This window comes from Cebus imitator, unplaced genomic scaffold, assembly GCF_001604975.1.
Source record: "Cebus imitator isolate Cc_AM_T3 unplaced genomic scaffold, Cebus_imitator-1.0 Scaffold246, whole genome shotgun sequence".
In the NCBI taxonomy this organism is placed as follows: Eukaryota; Metazoa; Chordata; class Mammalia; order Primates; family Cebidae; genus Cebus; species Cebus imitator.
The window spans coordinates 790,521-809,333 of record NW_016107561.1 but is presented as its reverse complement, the minus strand read 5'-3'; the positions used below and the strand labels follow the sequence as shown (position 1 = coordinate 809,333).

Here is an 18,813-nt window from a genome sequence, read left to right as displayed (position 1 = left end):
TGAGGTAAGACTGTAAGTGATGGTCTGGTTATTTTATGACTGGTGATATGGTTTGGATATTTGTCCCCACCAAATCTCATGAGGAGCTGTAATATTTCCAGTGTTGGAGGTGGGGCCCATGGGAGGTGTTTGGGTCACCGGGGTGGATCCCTTATGGTTTGGTGCTGTCTTTGCCACAATGAGTGAGTGCTCATGAGATCTGGTCATTTAAATGTGTGTGGCACCTCCCTCCCACTCTTTCTCTTGCTCCTGCTCCCACCATGTGAGACACCTGCTTCCCATCACCCTCCACTACGATTGTAATCTTCCTGACACCCCCCAAGAATCAGACGCCAGTGCTATACTTTCTACACAGCCTGAGAACCCCAAGCCAATTAAACCTCTTTTCTTATCAATTACCCAGTCTTGGATATTTATACCAATGCAATAACAGACTAATATAATTGGAGAGCTCTCTGTTTCTAAGAATGCACCAGGGTGAAACCAATCCCCAATAAAAGGAAAGCTGCTTGAGGCTCAGGCTCATAGATGCTTTACCAAAAAAAAAAAAAAATCCCTGCCTTTGACAATTTCACTGGGCAATTGATTTGAGTAGGGACGAGGTGTTCGAGAATGAGTAGATCTTACTATATTTATGTAGCTGTAAAAAATTCTTGACATTCTCCTAAACTATGTTTATACTGGACAGGAAGTAAAGCTAACATAAATGTCTCTTAAATTTATTTTTAATTTGAAAGTGGTTGTATTTGGAATATCTTGAGTTTTATACTAAACATGTAATTGTATGCTGTATCACATTATATTCCATTATTTATGGAAGCTTTTATATTTTGATGGCATTTATTTTGGAATCTATCACAGTTTCCCGACATGTGGCAAAAAAGATTCCTAGACTCTGAAGGGGAAGTTGACGACATTGCAGCAGGAGGTGTTCGAACACTTCCCTGCAAGCAGAGCTGGCGTGGATGAGTGCATATGACAGTATAAGCAATTTTAAATGTGCCATGGAGTGGTTCTATTTAGAAATACAAAGTCAAGAAAAGCAGATAATTGGTAACTTGAATTACATATCTGTACCTAAGAAATACCATCTTTAAGAGTTAAATACAAAAAAATAATTTTTTTCTGATAGCTTTGAATGAAATCATGTTCTGTGTCAACAAATATGCTACTTTCCCACTCTTGGTGAAACACTGTAGTCCAGTCCTTAGCTGAAAGAAATAGGCAGAACATAAGGTACACTGTAAATATTCAGGTCAGAGTCTTCTTTTACTACTCAGGCTATCTCCTTCAAAAGGAACAAAGTGAGGAAATGAACAGGAAGAGGCACTAATATCCACTCAGATCACTGTGGGCTCTCACAGAACATGAAACGGTCCAAATCTTCAGGGAGTCATCAATAGTTGTCCCTAAACATTCTAATTATGTACCAGATGGTCGAATTCAGTACACACTGATCATGACAAGGTCAGGCCTAAGGACTGTCATCTAATCTCCAGGAGCCCATATCCAAGCTTTGCTTCTGAAATACAGGTAAACCTGGCTTTTTATTAGATTTAACAAAATTACAAATTCTCCTGTCCCTTTTCCAATCACAGCACATATTTCTAATCCTTTCTTTTTTCAACCACACATACATACTGATAGTTCTAATTAGAGCTATAGTGTCTCAAGTGCCTACATGCCCCAACAATTTGAAAATGGAGATTTGGGGAAAGAGATGATGAAGATTTGTTATAGCCTCAAACATGAGCCATGTTGTAAGAAACAGGGAACAAAGATAACATGCATGAACAAGCACAAATGACAGATACAGTAAATAACCAGGCAGGTTCCTATCCATTTCCAGTGGCGAAGCCTGCCTTTGCTATGAGGGGATCTTGTCATAATTACCACTATGCTATCATGAAGGCATGGAAAATACAACTGAATTGGATTTTGCCAAGATGTGGCCATATATGCTACAGGTACATCCTGTCCATCCCTGTGAAGGATGGAGCTTAACAACAGCCTGGTATGGAGAAACAGTGCTAACCTTATCTGATTTCTAAAGTAAGTTTGGAATACTCACATCAGGAAACAAAAATACAAGTTTTGACATATATCCTGAAAGATAAGTTACCCACAAAGTGGCAAACTGTTGGACATTGGTACTTGTAGAATACCTTAAGTTTAGTGGCCTTTGGGTAAATCCAAAAGGTTTAGTTGACAGTTCCAATCCATGATTCTCAACAGAATCAATTATTTCTTCTACATAGATCTGAGCAGACAAACGTTGTTTCAAGGTTTAGAAATACTGAAATATTAGATGAATGTTTCAACTTGAAACTACAAAAATGTTACTATTTTTCTCTAGATCACCAAAGGTCATTCTCTCAAGTGGTCATCATCTCTGAACAATGTATCAATAAATGGCTGATTTTAAAAAGATTAAACATGGGGTCTAGTATGCCTGGCTGATAATGCAGCAACAGCTGCTAAGTGGCTCTTATTATTAAGCATGAATACAGACAGTTTAGGACCTTCAGGGAAAAGCGGATGCTCCCCTTCCATTATAATTGTACAATATCATTGATTAACATGAAAAGTACCACTGATACTCACTCACTGATTTTTGGCTAAGCCCTAGCTTTGGTTCAAACCATGCTGAATGCTACGGCGCAGGAGAAAATAAAAGGCAGCCATGGAAGGGGTAATTCACTTTATCAGTTTTCTGTAGAACACGCTTAGTTGACTTCCTGCTAAGGAAGCAAAACTAAACATACAAAGAGGAGAAATAAGATCCATGCAAGGAAATAAAAGGAATTAAAAAGAAACTTGTAAGGCAATCCTTGACTCATACAGAGAGAAATAATTATTAATATCTAGAAGTCCAAGAAAACAAATTTACAAGTCAGTTAAGAATCAACTTAGCAGGTCGGGCGCAGTGACGCACGCCTGTCATCCCAGCACTTTGGGAGGCTGAGGCGGGTGGATCAGGTGAGGTCAGGTGTTTGAGGCCAGTGTGGCCAACATGGTGAAACCCTGTCTCTACTAAAAATACAAAAATTAGCTGGGCATTGTGGCAGGTGCCTGTAATCCCAGTTACTGGAGAATAGCAGCTGAACCCAGGAGGCAGAGGTTTCAGTGAGTCAAGATTGTGCCACTGCACCACTCCAGCCTGGGCGACAGAGAGAGACTCTGCCTCAAAAAAAAGAAAAACAAAGAAAGAAAAGTATCAACTTAGCAATACTTGTAAATACATATTTCTAGCTTAGTCATTCCAATAAAACATCAATTAAAAATTTGACCAATGTCAAGAATAACAGTGGCTATAAAATGGCTTTGACATTGTGGACAAATACATATATTCTAGAGTAGAAAAGTCTAGATTTAAGTCCCAATTCTCAACCTAGTAATCCTTTCTGACTCAAAATTTCCAAATATGAAATGAAGTTCAATGTGAATTCCTGCAGTGCAGCAGGATCACCATAAGTATCAAAAGAAACAAAACATGAGCAAGACACCCTGTACATTGTAAACCACAATATAAATAGTAATTGGGATTGCTGTTATCCTTATAACCCACTGCACCTTCAGCAACAAAAGATTTTAACCAGATATTAAAAGGCAGGGGGAGTGACTTAGAATCTCTTTCCTTCTCATGAACTGGTTTATTGAATTCCGTTCCTCATAAAGAAGGTATGAGCATACTACAACAGTGCATCCTTAACAAGAGAGTTGATAGTGGTAGTTTGGAAAATGTATTGTGTAAGAAACAGTGGAGAGACGGAAGGGTGCTGGAGGTAAAGGAGAAAAATCAGAGGAGGCAGATGTATGAGAAGTGTCTTCTCTGAAGTGTTGTGTATAATGCAGATTGCAAAATATACTTGTTTTATTCTGCAACAGACTCTGCAGATGGAGATCACAATACGGGAGATTATAAAAGAATGGAGTAACAGTAAGAGCAGTTCCCAATGAACCAACTGCTTCAGAGGTAGAAAGCAATCAGCCCACCCATGGAGGTACTCAGATGGAACTAGGTAACTTAAGAGGTCCTAGAACATACTCTTCCCAGTACCTGAATGTTTCCGTTAGGGAGAAGTCCTACAAATTTTATCTGAGTCTTATCTTTAATAGAGCTTTGGGGACCTTGACATAACACATCTATGGAAAATTAATTACTGGTCCCAATTCTTCTCTCCCTGTAGTAGTGGTGCATATCCAGAGTCTCACCATGGCCTCTCAATGGATGGAAGGTACTTCCTTGACCCTTGATTTTGCGCTTGGTTGTGTGACTTGTGTTGGCCAATGAGACGTACCAGACTGCCCTTCTGTGCTTCTGACATCAGCACGAGGGCTGCTACCCCTTCTGAATAGATCCCAAAATGACATGTGTGGAGCAAACCGACCCTGGTTGAGCTACAGATGACCTGCAGCTGACAGTACAGCCACTTCAATCTACTTGCAAAGCAGTAGCATAAAATAACATCTTTTTTAAATATGCCACTGAAATTTGGGGGGCTGTTCATTATTTGGCAATAGCAGACTCATATAACATCTGTCACAGTAGATATTCTAAGGAATGAGGCAGAGTTCTCTTAGCTACATACTGGAAATTGTGTAACTAAATTAACAAAACGACCTCTTTAGCAACTGGTCTATCCAATAAGCCGGGTCAATCATCAAAGAAGCATTAATGAAAGTGGCTCTATTCTATTTATCATACAAAGCTTTAAATCATCTGGGAAAGAGACTGTAAGCAAAAATTTCTGTAATTACTATTGCTGGAAGGCTTAAGTACTCTCTTCCAAAGGGATGCATGCACATTTTTAAAGTAATGAGAACAGGGAGAAACACTGTTTTGAAATGTTTTTCAACAAAGGCTAAATAAATTCATCCTGCCAACCACAAGTCTGTAAAACAGGCAGCTGTGTGCAAAATGGATTTTAATCAAATTCAGATGAAATCACTATTTCAAAAGTATTCAAAGAGCTATTGTCTAGAATGCATTAAGAAGTCCCACAATGTAAATGTTTATGCCTATATTATAACAATGCAGAATGCCACATAACCAAGAATGTATGCGTCTATTTTTTTCTGATTCAGTAAATCATTACAGCCTAGATGTCGTTACAGTAGGTTGACTACTCAGACTCTCATAGCTGCTCCACTCTAGGGGTGCCACGGGCTTAGAACTCCTTTATAAACGGGCAGAGGGGGCTGCTAGGATTGAAACCACAGCAGAGGGAGCTGCTAGGATTGAAGCCAGAGTGGATAATGGCACCAACAATACTCCACCGGCTTCCATGGGCATCACGACAACCTTAATGCTTATTTCACAGAGAGTAAATCAAACTGTCACACCCAGGAACTATATTTTATCTCAAGGTACAAAGTATGCTTAGGTGAGAGAAGTGACATGCAGAATCTGAATGCTGCAGGCTGCTTCTATTATGTGGTACGATCTGAACACGATTCTCATTGTGGCCTTCTTAGATCATAAAGCAGACTGCAGAAGTTATAATGAGTGATATGATTTTTATGTAATGCTCATATCTGCTGCATGTTCCATCTCTGAGAAATCCTAAAGACTATGATTTACAACATGGTGGAATTATTACACTTCTATACCTGTGCGAATAAGCACATCTCTGTAATATTTAACACTCTTTGTTAAAACCCTGTACTGTTTATTTATCACTCCCTTCCTCCTGACCATGGCATCCCTCTGCTGGCATCTTAAAGTCTATTCCCTCTGTTCCTCATAATCATTAATTGTCTTTCTTTCTTTCTCTAACCTGGACAAGACTATTGCAGTATAATTGTGTTTTCCTTATCAAGAAAATATGAGAAAATACTGAGTGGAACAATTAAAAAAAAAAGAAAAGCAAATGATATTAATTTTAAAAGGTAAAAATTAAGAGAAATATTGTGGATAAGATATTAAAAGATTATCATGGTACATTTTAGAAGTATTTTTTCATGATAGAAGATGATCTACCAAACAAGATAATGACAAATTAGTGACTAATTTTAATGATGTCCTCATTAAAGAGTTAAAAGCCTTCAGGTGTAAGGAATAAGGCATTTATGTATGAGGGTAGGGGATGCTTTGGAAGTGACAAAACCATGCTCCACCTAAAAACTTGAGAACCCAATTGCCTCAAAAAGCAAAATGCCTCCACTGGTCAGAGGCACACAAGGCTGCAGCCACCAGTCTGTGGGTGGTAACACATTCTCCAGTTCCCTGTCTTCTCCTGTTCGTGTCGGCAACGCTAGGTAGAGGAAAACAGGTGGGAATGTAGAGCCAGTGTAGGTAGCTTGTCATTTCCTCCGATGGGGAAAGAGGGAAGATGGGCACTTCCTGGCCAAAGGAAGACGGTAAGTTTCTGTGTGTGTTAAGCTTTAGCACCATCTCTGTCATTGATTAGGAAGAGAAATGAAGAAGGTGCTACAACATTTATGTTGTACTTATCCAATGATTTGACCAGAATAGAAAATTCCCCTTCCATGCCAGGGTTAAAATGAACAGCTTAACAGAATCACCGACTCACTCAACTGTGTCCAACATCCACTGAGCTACCGCAGGATAAGGATGGTTTGGCTGAGAGTGGAAGGAGAGTGGGCGGAGCAAGACAGAAGCACTTCTCCTTCCGTCTGAGAACTCTGGATTTAGATGAACACACACCTGAGAGGGGAGAACAGTGGCGGAGCAACTAGGGTCAGATGAAATTAAAAGCAAATAGGAAACGGGTAACCTGATAGGATTTTTGAACAGAGGGGGACAGGGAAGAAAGGGTTGATCAGAGAAGCAAGAGACCCTGAAGAGCCACAGTCTGAAGCCTCGGTAGGAGACGGCAGCTGACTACTGGGTGGAGCTTCCTGGACAGAGAAACCCCACCCAGGGCAGATGCAGCGGGAGAGCTCACCTGAGAAGGGGGGTCAGTAAACTGACCAGCTGGGGCCAGCAGGAGACCTCGATCAAAGGTTTGAGTGGTGTCTGGGTGAGATGGCAGAGGGAGGCAGCCAGGAAAAAGTGCTGAACGCCTCTAAGGGGACTATCTATTCGACAAGACAGCAGAAAGAAGCCAGGAGAAAAAGTGAGACTCTGAGATGAAAGAGACTTACAGGACAGAGAGATGAAAGTTCTGAGAGAGAACTGGAATATGGTGGTGGAGGGGATGGGGGTTAGGAGGAATAGTCAAAACTACACCAGCAAGTGAGGGGCCGAAATCGCAAGGGTGAGGAGGGAATCATCAAGAAGTATGAAAGGAGGAAGGTAAAGGCAATTGACTGAGGAGGAAGACACTGCAGGGCAGGCATCACTTTCTCGATTCCGCATACCACAGTGATGGGAGGACACTTTAAATCCCTGGGCCCTCACAGGAAGCTTGACATATCACTAATATGCTACATAACTATCCTAATCACAGTTGAAACCAAGGGTGTCAATGAAGGTCACTGCCAGACTGGGCACTTTTTCAGGCAGCACAAATTAGCCTGCCGGAATCCAGCAGGCACAGACAGATTCCAAGCCACAACACTATAAATCGACATGAAGCCAATCAGAAATGCTTTAATCACCTCACAAACAATGAGGCAGACCCAAATTTACAAGCTGAGTTTTGAGAAAATGAAGCAAGGTGGTGATAAAGATATTTTAACAGGGCTCTGCTATTAGCTATTTTTATTTTATTGTCGTTAAAAATATTTACATTTTCAATTTTAGAGGTCTGCGTTTTCCCAGTTCCAATTCAATTAGCTACACAGAGATATTCATATTGCCTTGATTGTTTTCACAATGCTTATTTTATTAATGATCTCAAAAATACACGGCACGCATCTTCAAAACTCTCCTCCGTAGATTCTTGTCAAATGTGAGATTAGCCAAAGAGCCTCATCTTGAGAACTGAGAGTAAGTTTCCAGACCTCAGGTGTGACATTCTGACTGCCTTGAAGATCCAATGGGGTGGTGAACGACTGGACATTTGGGGCTGCCTGAAAGTGCTCAGATGCACTGTTTCTGGAATCTACTGGAAGTCTGAGCTTTTGTAAGAAGACAAGTTCTACTGTTGATATATTTTTCTTTTCTGGAACAACCACACATCTGAATTTACTTAAAGCATGGCACTTGATCACATCAAACTGTGTACCTGGAGGAGACATGTTTAGAGACCGAGTACGTGGATAAAAAACATGGTCCTCCCTCAGCAGTGCAATGTGGGTGTTCAGAAGGACAAGCGACAGGCACTGGTCATGGCCAGAGTCACGCATGACTCTCGCTGTTGTATAGAGCAGTAACTGAACTTCTGCCAGGGAGGGGACGTTGACTTCCATATTTCCATGAAGAAAGTAAATCATGTCAACCAAGGTCGTCTGGAATTTGGATGACACCTGAACTCCATTTGGCAAAATTAATTCAGGGATTTCTGCTTTACAATCAAGAGAAAGCTGAACCAGATCTTGCTGGAGCAAGGGATGATCAGCGCAGGCAGCGGCATCAGGTTCTGGCATCAGGACACACAGGAGGTCACGACAGAGCTGTTGAGAGAGGTGTTTGTTGTAACTGAACACAGTGAGCAAAAGACCCTCTGCAGAGCTCAAGAATCGAATGCTCTGTCCACCAAAGCCAATTTGAATCTCCTGTAGACCAGAGAGAGGTAGAGCATGAAAAATGCTCATTGAGCCAAGGACATTATCTGACAGGACCACAGCATATAAAGTTGACTGAAGCAGGAGCAAACACGCTGGCTGGGGGTCAGGTGCTGTGCAGTTAGCAACAGCGAGCCAGTAAATGCCTCTGACTGCACTCGGGTTGCCCAAAGGTTCTGGCAGAGAACAAGTCACATGCTTAAGAAGGTCTTTTAAAGGGCACTCTTGAAGTTTCAGCATTTGGTCGGGGAATTGCACAAGGCTCTGCTTAAATGCAGAGCACTTTCTGGCATCTTCATATTCAAGGCGAAAAACTGAGCTTGACAAAGAATGTGGTAAACCTGAAGCTGCAAAGACAGAGGCCCGGTAAGGTGCCGCACCCTCTGCTGGCCTCAGGCTCCCCACGGCTTTGCTCTCACTGCTGCCAAGCTGAGCTTCTGGAGGATGAGATTCTGTCGACTGCACATCAATCTTGAAGGGCATGTGTGGGGCCAAGTGCTTCAGAAATGGCAGGCTTCTGACAAATGTTGTTACCTGGGAGGGGAGCCCCCTTGGGGCACACAGACTTCCCATGAGCCTGGATTGGCCGATCACCTTTGTGCCAGCCTGAAGGAGGTGGCTGCTGGTATCTTTATAAAGGTCTGAGAGCTTGTGGTAAAAATATCCCAGTCCATTGTCTCCTTCTGTTCTGATATTTATCAGTGACTCTGATGAGCTCATTTTTTTAGCATCCAACCCTTCCTCACCTTGCTGCTCACTGTAAAACTCAGAGGCCAGGACACTCTGTGGCGCACTGCAGGATGCTCTCTCCTCATGAGAAATGTCTTCAGACAGAACCAAGCAGAGCACCTTGCCTTGTCTGGCCTGCTTGCCTCCACTATTTATAGACACTTCCTGGGATGTATGTTGCAGCAAAGTCCAACTGGACTTGACTCTCAAGCTGTGTTCATCTTTCTGAGTCACCAGGTCACTGAAATTTTCTGACTTATTCTGCAAACCTTCTGCATCATTGGTGTTACTTTCATTAAAAAAAGGGATTTCAGGTAGAGTAAAACATTTTGGTTCACAATGGCCAGCGTTCTCAGGATGACAATATTGGGTTTCACTGTCCGGCAATACCTCGGGTACCGAGGACTGATCCCTGTGCTGGTGGGCTCTCTCTTGTGATGCTGAGGAAGTTGTTTTAGGGCCTGAGATGCTCCACAGCACAGGATGATCCCAGTGGTCGTTCTGATCCACCTCCCTCCTCTCCTCTCTCATGAGGCTGGAAGTGTCAGTGGCATCTCTGGGCAGAAGCGGGTCAAGATACCATGCTGGGCAAAACTGCCTTTTCTGTTCAAGGTGTCAAAAAAAGTTGAAATGGGGATGTGGTATATCTTTCTGTGATTCTGTTGCACAGGATGATTCTTGCAGTCATTGGTTTCATTGGATAGATTAATTCAGAGGTTAAATCAAAAGCCTAAGCCATTTGTATTGATATGTGATTTAAGAATCAATGATCTGATTCAGACATAGAACATCAATTTTCCATATTATATATATTATAAATCACTGAGTATTTTGATAGAGATACATTGCATGGGATTGATCCACAGTACCCATTTCTTGATCTAATATATAAATTTATTCATTTTCCCTGCAATAAATCCCAAGCCCTTTGATTCAAAGTTTAGAAGGTCAAATTTAATTATGAAAATAAGTCTGTAATCATGTCCAAAATGCAAAAAAAAATCAAGGCAAACCTAATGAAAATCAGATGGCAAGGCCAAAAGAAATGCCCCAGTATTCTAACCCAGGTCACAGTTCTCTCTCCTTTTGGTTCGCTCCATGAGAATCCCTAAGTATCATAACTGTTATCTACAAGTCATCACCATGGAAGGCCTGCTGTGTGCCTGCTATGTGCCAGGCACTGTGTACACAAAGCAATGAAAGCTAGTGTCTTGCCCTGCAGAGGAGGGGGATGAGGATCACATCATTACTGGACGACTGGCAGGAGGGTGTGGCCACAGCCAAAGTCAGCTCAGCCTCTGTGGACATTCACTTCCTGCTCTCTGTTCAGTAACGTATGAACACCATCTGAAAAATTTCCATTACCTACTATTCTTTTGGGTTTGATTTTTTTTTAATTTAGGAATATATGGGAAGGACATGCCTCTCAGTGGAGGCAAATACGAGTGAAACCTTACAAATTGCATGCCCAAATAAACCTTGGTTTGACAATCCACCAGAGAAACAAGTTAATCAATCAAGAGTATTTCCTTTGTATGACTGCCAACTCGCAGTCTATAAAATGGACAGGGTTTTAAAAACACTGAGGAGTACTCAGTTTCATTTCCAAACCCCATATCTGATTCTGATTATATAATTCTGCCTTTTCAATGCAGACCAAGGGAAAATATACTGTTATGAATGAAAAACCAGGCAAAGCTCCACCACAGCTACAGGCCATTCAAATAATGCAAAGCAGTTTCAACCTGCAGGATTCCATTTAATTTTAAGTCCATATAATAGCTTGCCTTCCCTACTAGCCATTAATCTCGCTGGGACTTTAAAATTCTAATTATGCAACTAAACATTAAGAAAATTTAATCATATGAGCATGCCATAATTTAAGGCGACCTTATCAGTCTGAAAAATCATTACCTACCTCATATTTTAGCTTGCGTTGAATGGTGCCATTGTGAAGTCTCTCATTATCCTGAAAAGAAAATAAAAAGCCCTCTATATTAAATTATAGCAAGTTCATGGAGCGGAGGACTGATTTGATTACAAGTATTTATGGGAATGAAATTCTAAATAAACATACTTGTCATTCAACAATGACACCCCTTCTATATAATTTATATCCTCAAGATAAACATGGACTCTATTGATACATCTGCCATCAGAGAACTGAACCATTTACTCCTAATCTTAAAATTCTAAGAACAATATTAAAAACAAGATTTCCTTAGGGCATTTCTTAATTAGCAGGATAGAAATGCATTGTCTTTATTTCAATAAAATAGACTTGTCACAAATATGTATCTTCTTAAAGTCAAAATTCTATTTCTACTTTGGATAATTTATAAAGTAAATTAAATAAACATAGAAATTGGAAAAAGAATGTTGCATATAGAATTAAAAACTATTTTAGACTTTATAGTCACTTAAAACTTTTCACAGAATTACAAAATTATAAAATAAAGTTACTCTCGAATTAATACTATTTATAAACTGTTACACACTGCCCAAGCAATATTTAATATTTTTTTCCTAGAACATTCCACATCTGAATTTTCTCACTGGAAAACAATAAGAAAACATCACACCACTATCACCAAAAACTTATCTTCAAGGTCATCTTGAAAGATGAATGGGCTGGGTGGGCTGGCTCATGCCTGTAATCCCAGCACTTTGGGAGGCCGAGGCAGGCAGATATCTTGAGGTCAGGAGTTTGAGACCAGCCTGACCAACATGGTGAAATTCTGTCTCTACTAAAAATACAAAAATTAGCCAGGTGTAGTGGCATCCACCTGCAGTCCCAGCTACTTGGGAGGCTGAGGCATGAGAATCCCTTGAACCTGGGAGATGGAGGTTCCAGTGAGTCAAGATGGTGCTACTGCACTCCAGCCTGGGCAACAGAGCAAGACTCAGTCTCAAAAAAAAAGAAAAAAAAAGAAAAGAAAAGAAAGATGAATGAACATGTTACTTGTTACTTGGCTCCTTCAGCTTACCTTCATGTCTGCAGATGTACTGCAGCCTTCACTAATTCCAAGATGCAAATCCTGAAGACGTCTTTGCACTTCTTCTTCAATGTAAGCATTGATCCTGAAATGCAATGGAGATGGAGTGGATCTGACACTTCTAACCACACAGGACATTCTGAGATCCTTTCTTTACTACTGTTTTCACAACAGGGAGCAATCTCATTCTAAACGCCAAACATAACAACAACTTGAGAACTTCATTTTTATTTTGTTCAAGAAATCTGGTGCTATGTGTTCATAGTCTGGGTTTTGCCCAAATGAGGTAGAACTGGACAAGTTATAGAATACTGGGAATGGAAAGGAGATAAGTGATCCCATTCAGGTCCTTAGTGGAATGCCCACTGCAGGATGGGAGAAAATCAGTCACTGGCTTCAGAAGGCTCTGCAGTCTCAGATCTGACTCCAAGACAGGATGCTTCCTTCACAGAGCCTTGTGTTCCTCATACAGAAAAGGATAATACAGATGATAGTTATTTCTTACATCTCCAGGCCATGTATGAGGATTAGCGAAAAAGAAAAAAATAAACAAGAGGTGGACATACTGTCTATGAATCTTTCTCCTTCAGATTGAACAACATCTTGCACACTTGCATCATTTCCAGTCTGTCTTGTCTCTCCAAATGGGTTCTCTGCACCTGGCCAGCAAGACCACATCTTAAGGTCTCTACCTCCCAAAATGCCTAGGACAGGGCCAGGACACAGAGGAAGCCAAAAACAGCTGACTTTTGAAGCAATGTCAACTTATTATCTGGTATCTCATAAACTGTAGGTGAAGTTGTATGAGGCAAAACTATCAGCCTCGACCACCTCAGTGGATTTCAGTCTAATCTCTGGCATTTCTGCCTCAATGTTTTAGGTTATTCCACCTGGAGGAACTAGAGAGGCTAGAGAATTTTAACTTCACTGAAAATCTTTCTAGGGGCATACACTACCCAAATGGAAGTCATTCTGTTCTAGACTCCCCTCCTTCAATTCTACAGATACTGATTAGATGAATTATTATTATTATTATTATTATTATTATTGAAATGGAGTCTCGCTCTTGTCACCCAGCCTGGAATGGAGTGATGTGATTTCAGCTCACTGCAACCTCCACCTCCCAGGTTCAAGCAAGCCTCCTGCCTCAGCCTCCCAAGTAGCTGGGATTACAGGTGCCCGCCACCATACCCAGCTAATTTTTGTATTTTTAGTAGAGAAGGGATTTAACCATGTTAGCCAGGCTGGTCTTGAACTCCTGACCTCAGGTGATCTGCCCGCCTCAGCCTTCCAAAGGGCTGAGATTACAGACAGGAGCCACCACACCCAGAAGGATGGATTATTTTAAAGGTAATGGTTTCCATGTTTATATGTTAGCACATTCTCACTAAATAAATAAGCAAATCTGCACACACACATGCATGATCCTGTAATCATTTCTATACTACTGACCACAGAGAAATGATTTTCTAAAACACTAGGTAAAGATATTAATATTTTAGATAAAAGAGCCCAAATAAATCACAGTGTTTATCTTTCAATATTATAAAATCGTGTGCTACTGAACATGAGTGAAGGCCATTTACAACTTATCTCTCCTGACATTCACTTAAATTTGAAACTAGCCCTGTGGAATATGAAACTCATGCCATTCTGAGTATATTTTGACATCCAAATATACATCTCCTAATATCTAGGGTTCAAGACTGCCCAATTTCAAATGCTCCCATGGTTAAATGGAGTAAAGAAAGATAATCATTGTTTTCTTATAGGCAAAGAATAATTAAGCTGATTTTTCAAAGGGCTCTAAGCCACAGAGCAATATATAGTGCCAGCTAAGTTGAAAATCACTTAAGTAACATCAGATATATATTTATTATACTCACAATCATTCCGAATATACTAGTAGTTTTTATAAAAAACTTCATCTATTTGTAATCAATGACATATAAAATAACTGCCAATACAAGGTCTTCCTTCTTGGTACAATTAAGTTAATTCTAGGTCTCTGTTTTTGTCAACCTGGCCTTGCCTCACTTTGTGCTGAATGAGCTGGTTTCCCTGCAACTTTTCATTCCAGCCTTTCACATAAACCACACTTGACCCTTGAACAACACAGGTTTGAATAGCACAGGTCCACTTATGTGTGGATTTTTTTTCCCAATAAATACAGCTGGACCTCCCCATTAGTGGTTCCACATCCATAAGTATATACAGACTTAAAACATATGGAGGGCATATATGGAGGGCCAACTTTTCCTAACTGCAGGTTCCAGGGGGCTGACAGGAGAGGATGTGTGGATTCTGGTATCAAAGGGCAGTCCTCTAACCAATCCTCTGCAGATACCAAGGGACAACTGTACCTGCCACAAGATTCCTTGGATCTGGCTAGCCAGTTCTAAAGTCCTTGACCTTCTTGAAATGATCCCTTACCCCACGACTGGCAGGGCAGTGGCAGGCGAAGGCAGAGCGCATCTCAAGCACATATATTACTTGTTGCCCTTAATAAAGCCCTCCAGATACAAAGTAGTCAATAGAGAAACAATGAGTCCTTGAATCACATCAAATGAAAAGCACGGAATCACTTTCATGTCTAGTACCTGGCATCCATCAGGGGAACCAGCTGTGATTTTTCAGCACTGAATGGCAAGATGGAAGAAGCCACCTTCCCTTCCGGGGTCCCATGATGACCTTTTTGAACACCATCAACCTCGTAAATCTTCTGCTTCAGCTGCTGGATTTCATATTCTAACCTATACATATGGAAGCCAGATAATTCAATTCATTCATTAATAGTATTTCCTGAGCTTCCTTACTGTGTGAGACATTGTTTTAGAAAACATGGGAGATCAAGATCTGTCCTCTATGTGCAAAGAGCTTTACATTCTAATAGAAAAGGTACTACAGACCATTTAGACAAGACATAAAGTACCAATGGACCCGAAGAAGGGTCCAGGGCGAGTAACACAAGCATCCAGAAGGTAAAGTACGTTTGACCAGCAAGAGCAAAGATCTCTCCACTGTGCTCTAAGCAAGTCCTAGAGGTAGATATGTAGGATTCTGAGGCCCCCTAACTTCTGCTTCATCAGTAGTTGGTTGTGGACTACATATCGGGGTTCTGGTAAATACTTAAAAAAGATCAATGTTTTAAAGAGTTTTAAAAGCCACCAATCTAGGAGAATCACAGTCAAGGCAGTTCTAAGTTGAGTCTCCAGAGGCCAGTGGGAATGTTGGCACTTGGAGACGATGGCAGAAGATTATCTAAGTGTAGGAAGCAATACGAGCAATGGGGCAAGGCCATGAAAACCAAGCATCCACTTTGGGTTAAGGCAGAGGGCGTGGGAAGGGAAAGCAGGGGAGACTGGCCTAGGAAGGTAGGTTGAGTTCTATGACACACTAAAATAAACCATAAAATTTACCTCCAGTGATAAACGGTATGTCTACTGAGGTCAAATGTGTCTAAGGTCATTTTCCCGCCGACTCAGGCAGACTTGAATTCAGGGCCATCAGGCCAGACGGCCAGGCTTGGCAGTGAATTTGACGATACCCTATTGATATACTGAGGAAAAATGAGACTGCAGTCCACTCCATGTGTGAACTTGGGCAAGTTCTTTAAACATGGGTCTCAATTTCTTCATGGATCAAGTGAGAGGGCCAACTAATCTCCCTTGATTCCTTCAGCTCTAAAAAATCAGAGATTCTGGCTTCAGATGCCAACACACCATGATGCTGCCAGCCCTCTGGTGTCACCAGCAGCAATTTGACCACTCTATTTTGAAGGTGAAAGCCAAGTCCTGAACTTTCAGGCATGAGATCATAGGGTCATGAGGGTAAGCACTCATGGGACCCACACAAGGCTGTGCCCAGTTTAATTCAGCCCTTTCTTAGCAAGTATTTCTAGAGCATCAACTTGCAGAATATACAGTATTTTCAAAAGAGAAGACAAGCAAAAAAAAAAAAAAAAAAGATATCAGAGGCCTCGTGGTGGGCAAAGAATTGGGGAGCAATATTAATAGGGTATCATCAATGGCTAAAAAAAAAAAAATGAGCTGGATATAGGTAGGCAACTAGCAATGTTTACAGTTAAGAAAACTCCTGCTGAGGTTGTTAAGAATTGTCTTTCAGCACAGGGCCAGTGGCTAAAGGAAAAGCCTCCACAGAGCAAAGGGAGGTTAGAGTGGGATCCTGAACGCTAAGTGAGATTTACATGGGTGGCAAGGGACAAGCTGGCCTTCCCGTGTGGCAGACAGTTTGTCAGGAGACTAGAGGGCTAAGTGGCTCAGAGATGGGTGATGAGATCGAGATCTGCTTTGCAACTCTGCCACTTTCTAACTGTGTGACACTAATCCCAGGTGGTTATACGACTACTGCAGGCCTCAGTTTCCTCATGTGTAAACTGGAGACCATGGCACTCTTTACTGGAAGAGTAAATGACAATGCACATGTGGCATTTAAAGCAGGATCTGAGGTACACAGAGTTATTCTTCATGGTTTGCATCGTGACTTGTTATCATCATTGTCTCATTATTAAAGGACTCTGACAAGAAGATCGGATTAAGTGTGAGCATTAACAACTCGTTTCTGTTATCCCTTCTGTGGTGACAGGAGAGTTTACTTGGGTTTCCTGATCCATGTCAACAGGGCAGCTGGCATGAGCAGCCGGTGGGAAAAAAGGCAGGAAAATGGATTAAACCTGGTTCATAAAGCACTGAGAAGGCAACGGGAGAGCCAAGTCCAGGACACTCTTGTCCAGTCCAGTCCGTGTGAATTTAATATTTCACACTTGTGGAATTTTACAAAGGGCCAAGTCAGGCTGCACAGTGAATCCTGGCTTAGCTGTGAGAGCCCTGGGAGAAAATGAAGCACAACAGAAATTCCCATAGAGAGCTGCAGGGGCATCGCAGTCAGAGCAGAGAGCCCAGAATCCGTTGGCCTGAATTAGGACTTAGCTACGTCTGTTTCATGAAAACTCGTGAAGCTAACAGCCCACTTTGCTCGGCTTCTGAGGGAACACTCACATTCTGTAATTGCTCCCGTGGAAACTGCAATACTGCGTCTGCTATTATACAGTATTAATACTAAACGGCTGGCTGACAAAAGCCAAGGACATCAAGATAAAAGCTCAGGCTGCATTCTTATTGTACACTACAGGCCACACATTGAGTGTGCCCCCCATACTTTAAATTTCCTGGGGCTGGATCTTTGTCGAGCAATTTCATTTACATAACATACCTGCAATCATTTTCTTAAACCTCCAACCTATTTCTAGGAAATAACAGCAATATTGTTTTTGATTGTTACTTTGTTCCTGTTTTGCCTGAGGGAACTACCAGAGAGATGATGGTAAATATAATCCATAGCATAAGCCAATCATTTCAATGGAGGTTGTCCTGACCTTTTCAGGCAAAGTGATGGGCGAAAGCAACAGTAAGACTTCTGAGTAGCTCTTGCCTTGTTATCAGCAACCGGCCCCTTGCATCTGCTAAATGCCACGGTGGGGTCTCTGGGCCAATAGACTGGACTTCTGCTGCAGCCCCCTCAGGAGGTGCTGTGGGTGGGTGGAACACTGCAGAGAGGGCAGGGTTTCAGCTCCCCAATCTGGGCTTCAGTCAAGATCTCAACTGAGCAGGGAGTGGTGGCTCGTGCCTATAATCCCAGCATTTTAGGGGGCTGAGGTGGGAGAACAGCTTGAACCCAGGAGTTTAAGACTAGCCTGAGCAACACAGGGAGACTCCAACTCTAAAAACAGATAGATGATAGATAGATACAGATAGATAGACAGATAGATAGATAGATAGAGAGATAGAGAGATGGATAGATAGCCATGGTAGTATATAGCTCGGGTTCCAGCTACTTGGATGGCAGGAGCCCAGGAGTTTGCGGCTGCAGTGAGCTATGATCACACTATTGCACTCTAGCCTGGACCCAGATCATGATCCTGTGGTCTCATCCACCCTCTCCTTGTGCAGGTGGTGACATTGAGGCCCAGTGATGAAAGATCCTGCCCAAGGTAGGAAGATCCTATCATCTTGATAGGAAGGGGCTGAACCAGGATATACATTCTCTTGCAAGTCTCCAAACTGGGTGATGTTTGCATACTAGGTGGCTGTTGGCCTTTCTGTGAGTCTTGTCATCATGTCTTCAAGGCTCCGGAAAAGGTGTTCTCAAATTCACATAATATTCATTTTTAGAACTTATGGTCTGGTAAGTATGGTGGCAGAAAATAGGTGAAAGAAGATAAATATTCTTAAAAAAAAATTTTTTTTTAACTTTTTCTTTTTTTGAGACAGAGTTTCCTTCTTGTTGCCCAGGCTGGAGTGCAATAGCACAATCTTGGCTCACTGCAATCTACGCCTCCTGAGTTCAAGCGATTTTCCTGCCCACTCCTCCCAAGTTTATAGGTGCCTGCCACCACACCTGGCTAATTTTTTTTTTTTTAGTGACAGCGGGGTTT

At 41.6% G+C, this 18,813-nt stretch overlaps 1 protein-coding gene across 11 annotated transcripts in view; it reads right to left on the bottom strand.

The window, feature by feature from the left end:
• Positions 1–18,813, bottom strand: part of KIF16B (kinesin family member 16B) — a 294,367-nt gene that overhangs the window by 84,752 nt on the left and 190,802 nt on the right. For 4 of the 11 annotated variants that reach the window (XM_017498602.2, XM_017498606.2, XM_017498603.2 and 1 more), the window contains 3 exons: positions 14,960–15,112; positions 12,351–12,444; positions 11,282–11,332 (listed from right to left, as the gene is read on the bottom strand). In XM_017498602.2, the coding sequence (XP_017354091.1) occupies positions 11,282–11,332; positions 12,351–12,444; positions 14,960–15,112 (298 nt within the window). Of the gene's footprint in view, positions 1–7,544; positions 9,967–11,281; positions 11,333–12,350; positions 12,445–14,959; positions 15,113–18,813 lie in introns of those variants that run through there. The other 7 variants (XM_017498596.2, XM_017498597.2, XM_017498600.2 and 4 more) reach the window with 4 other exon arrangements.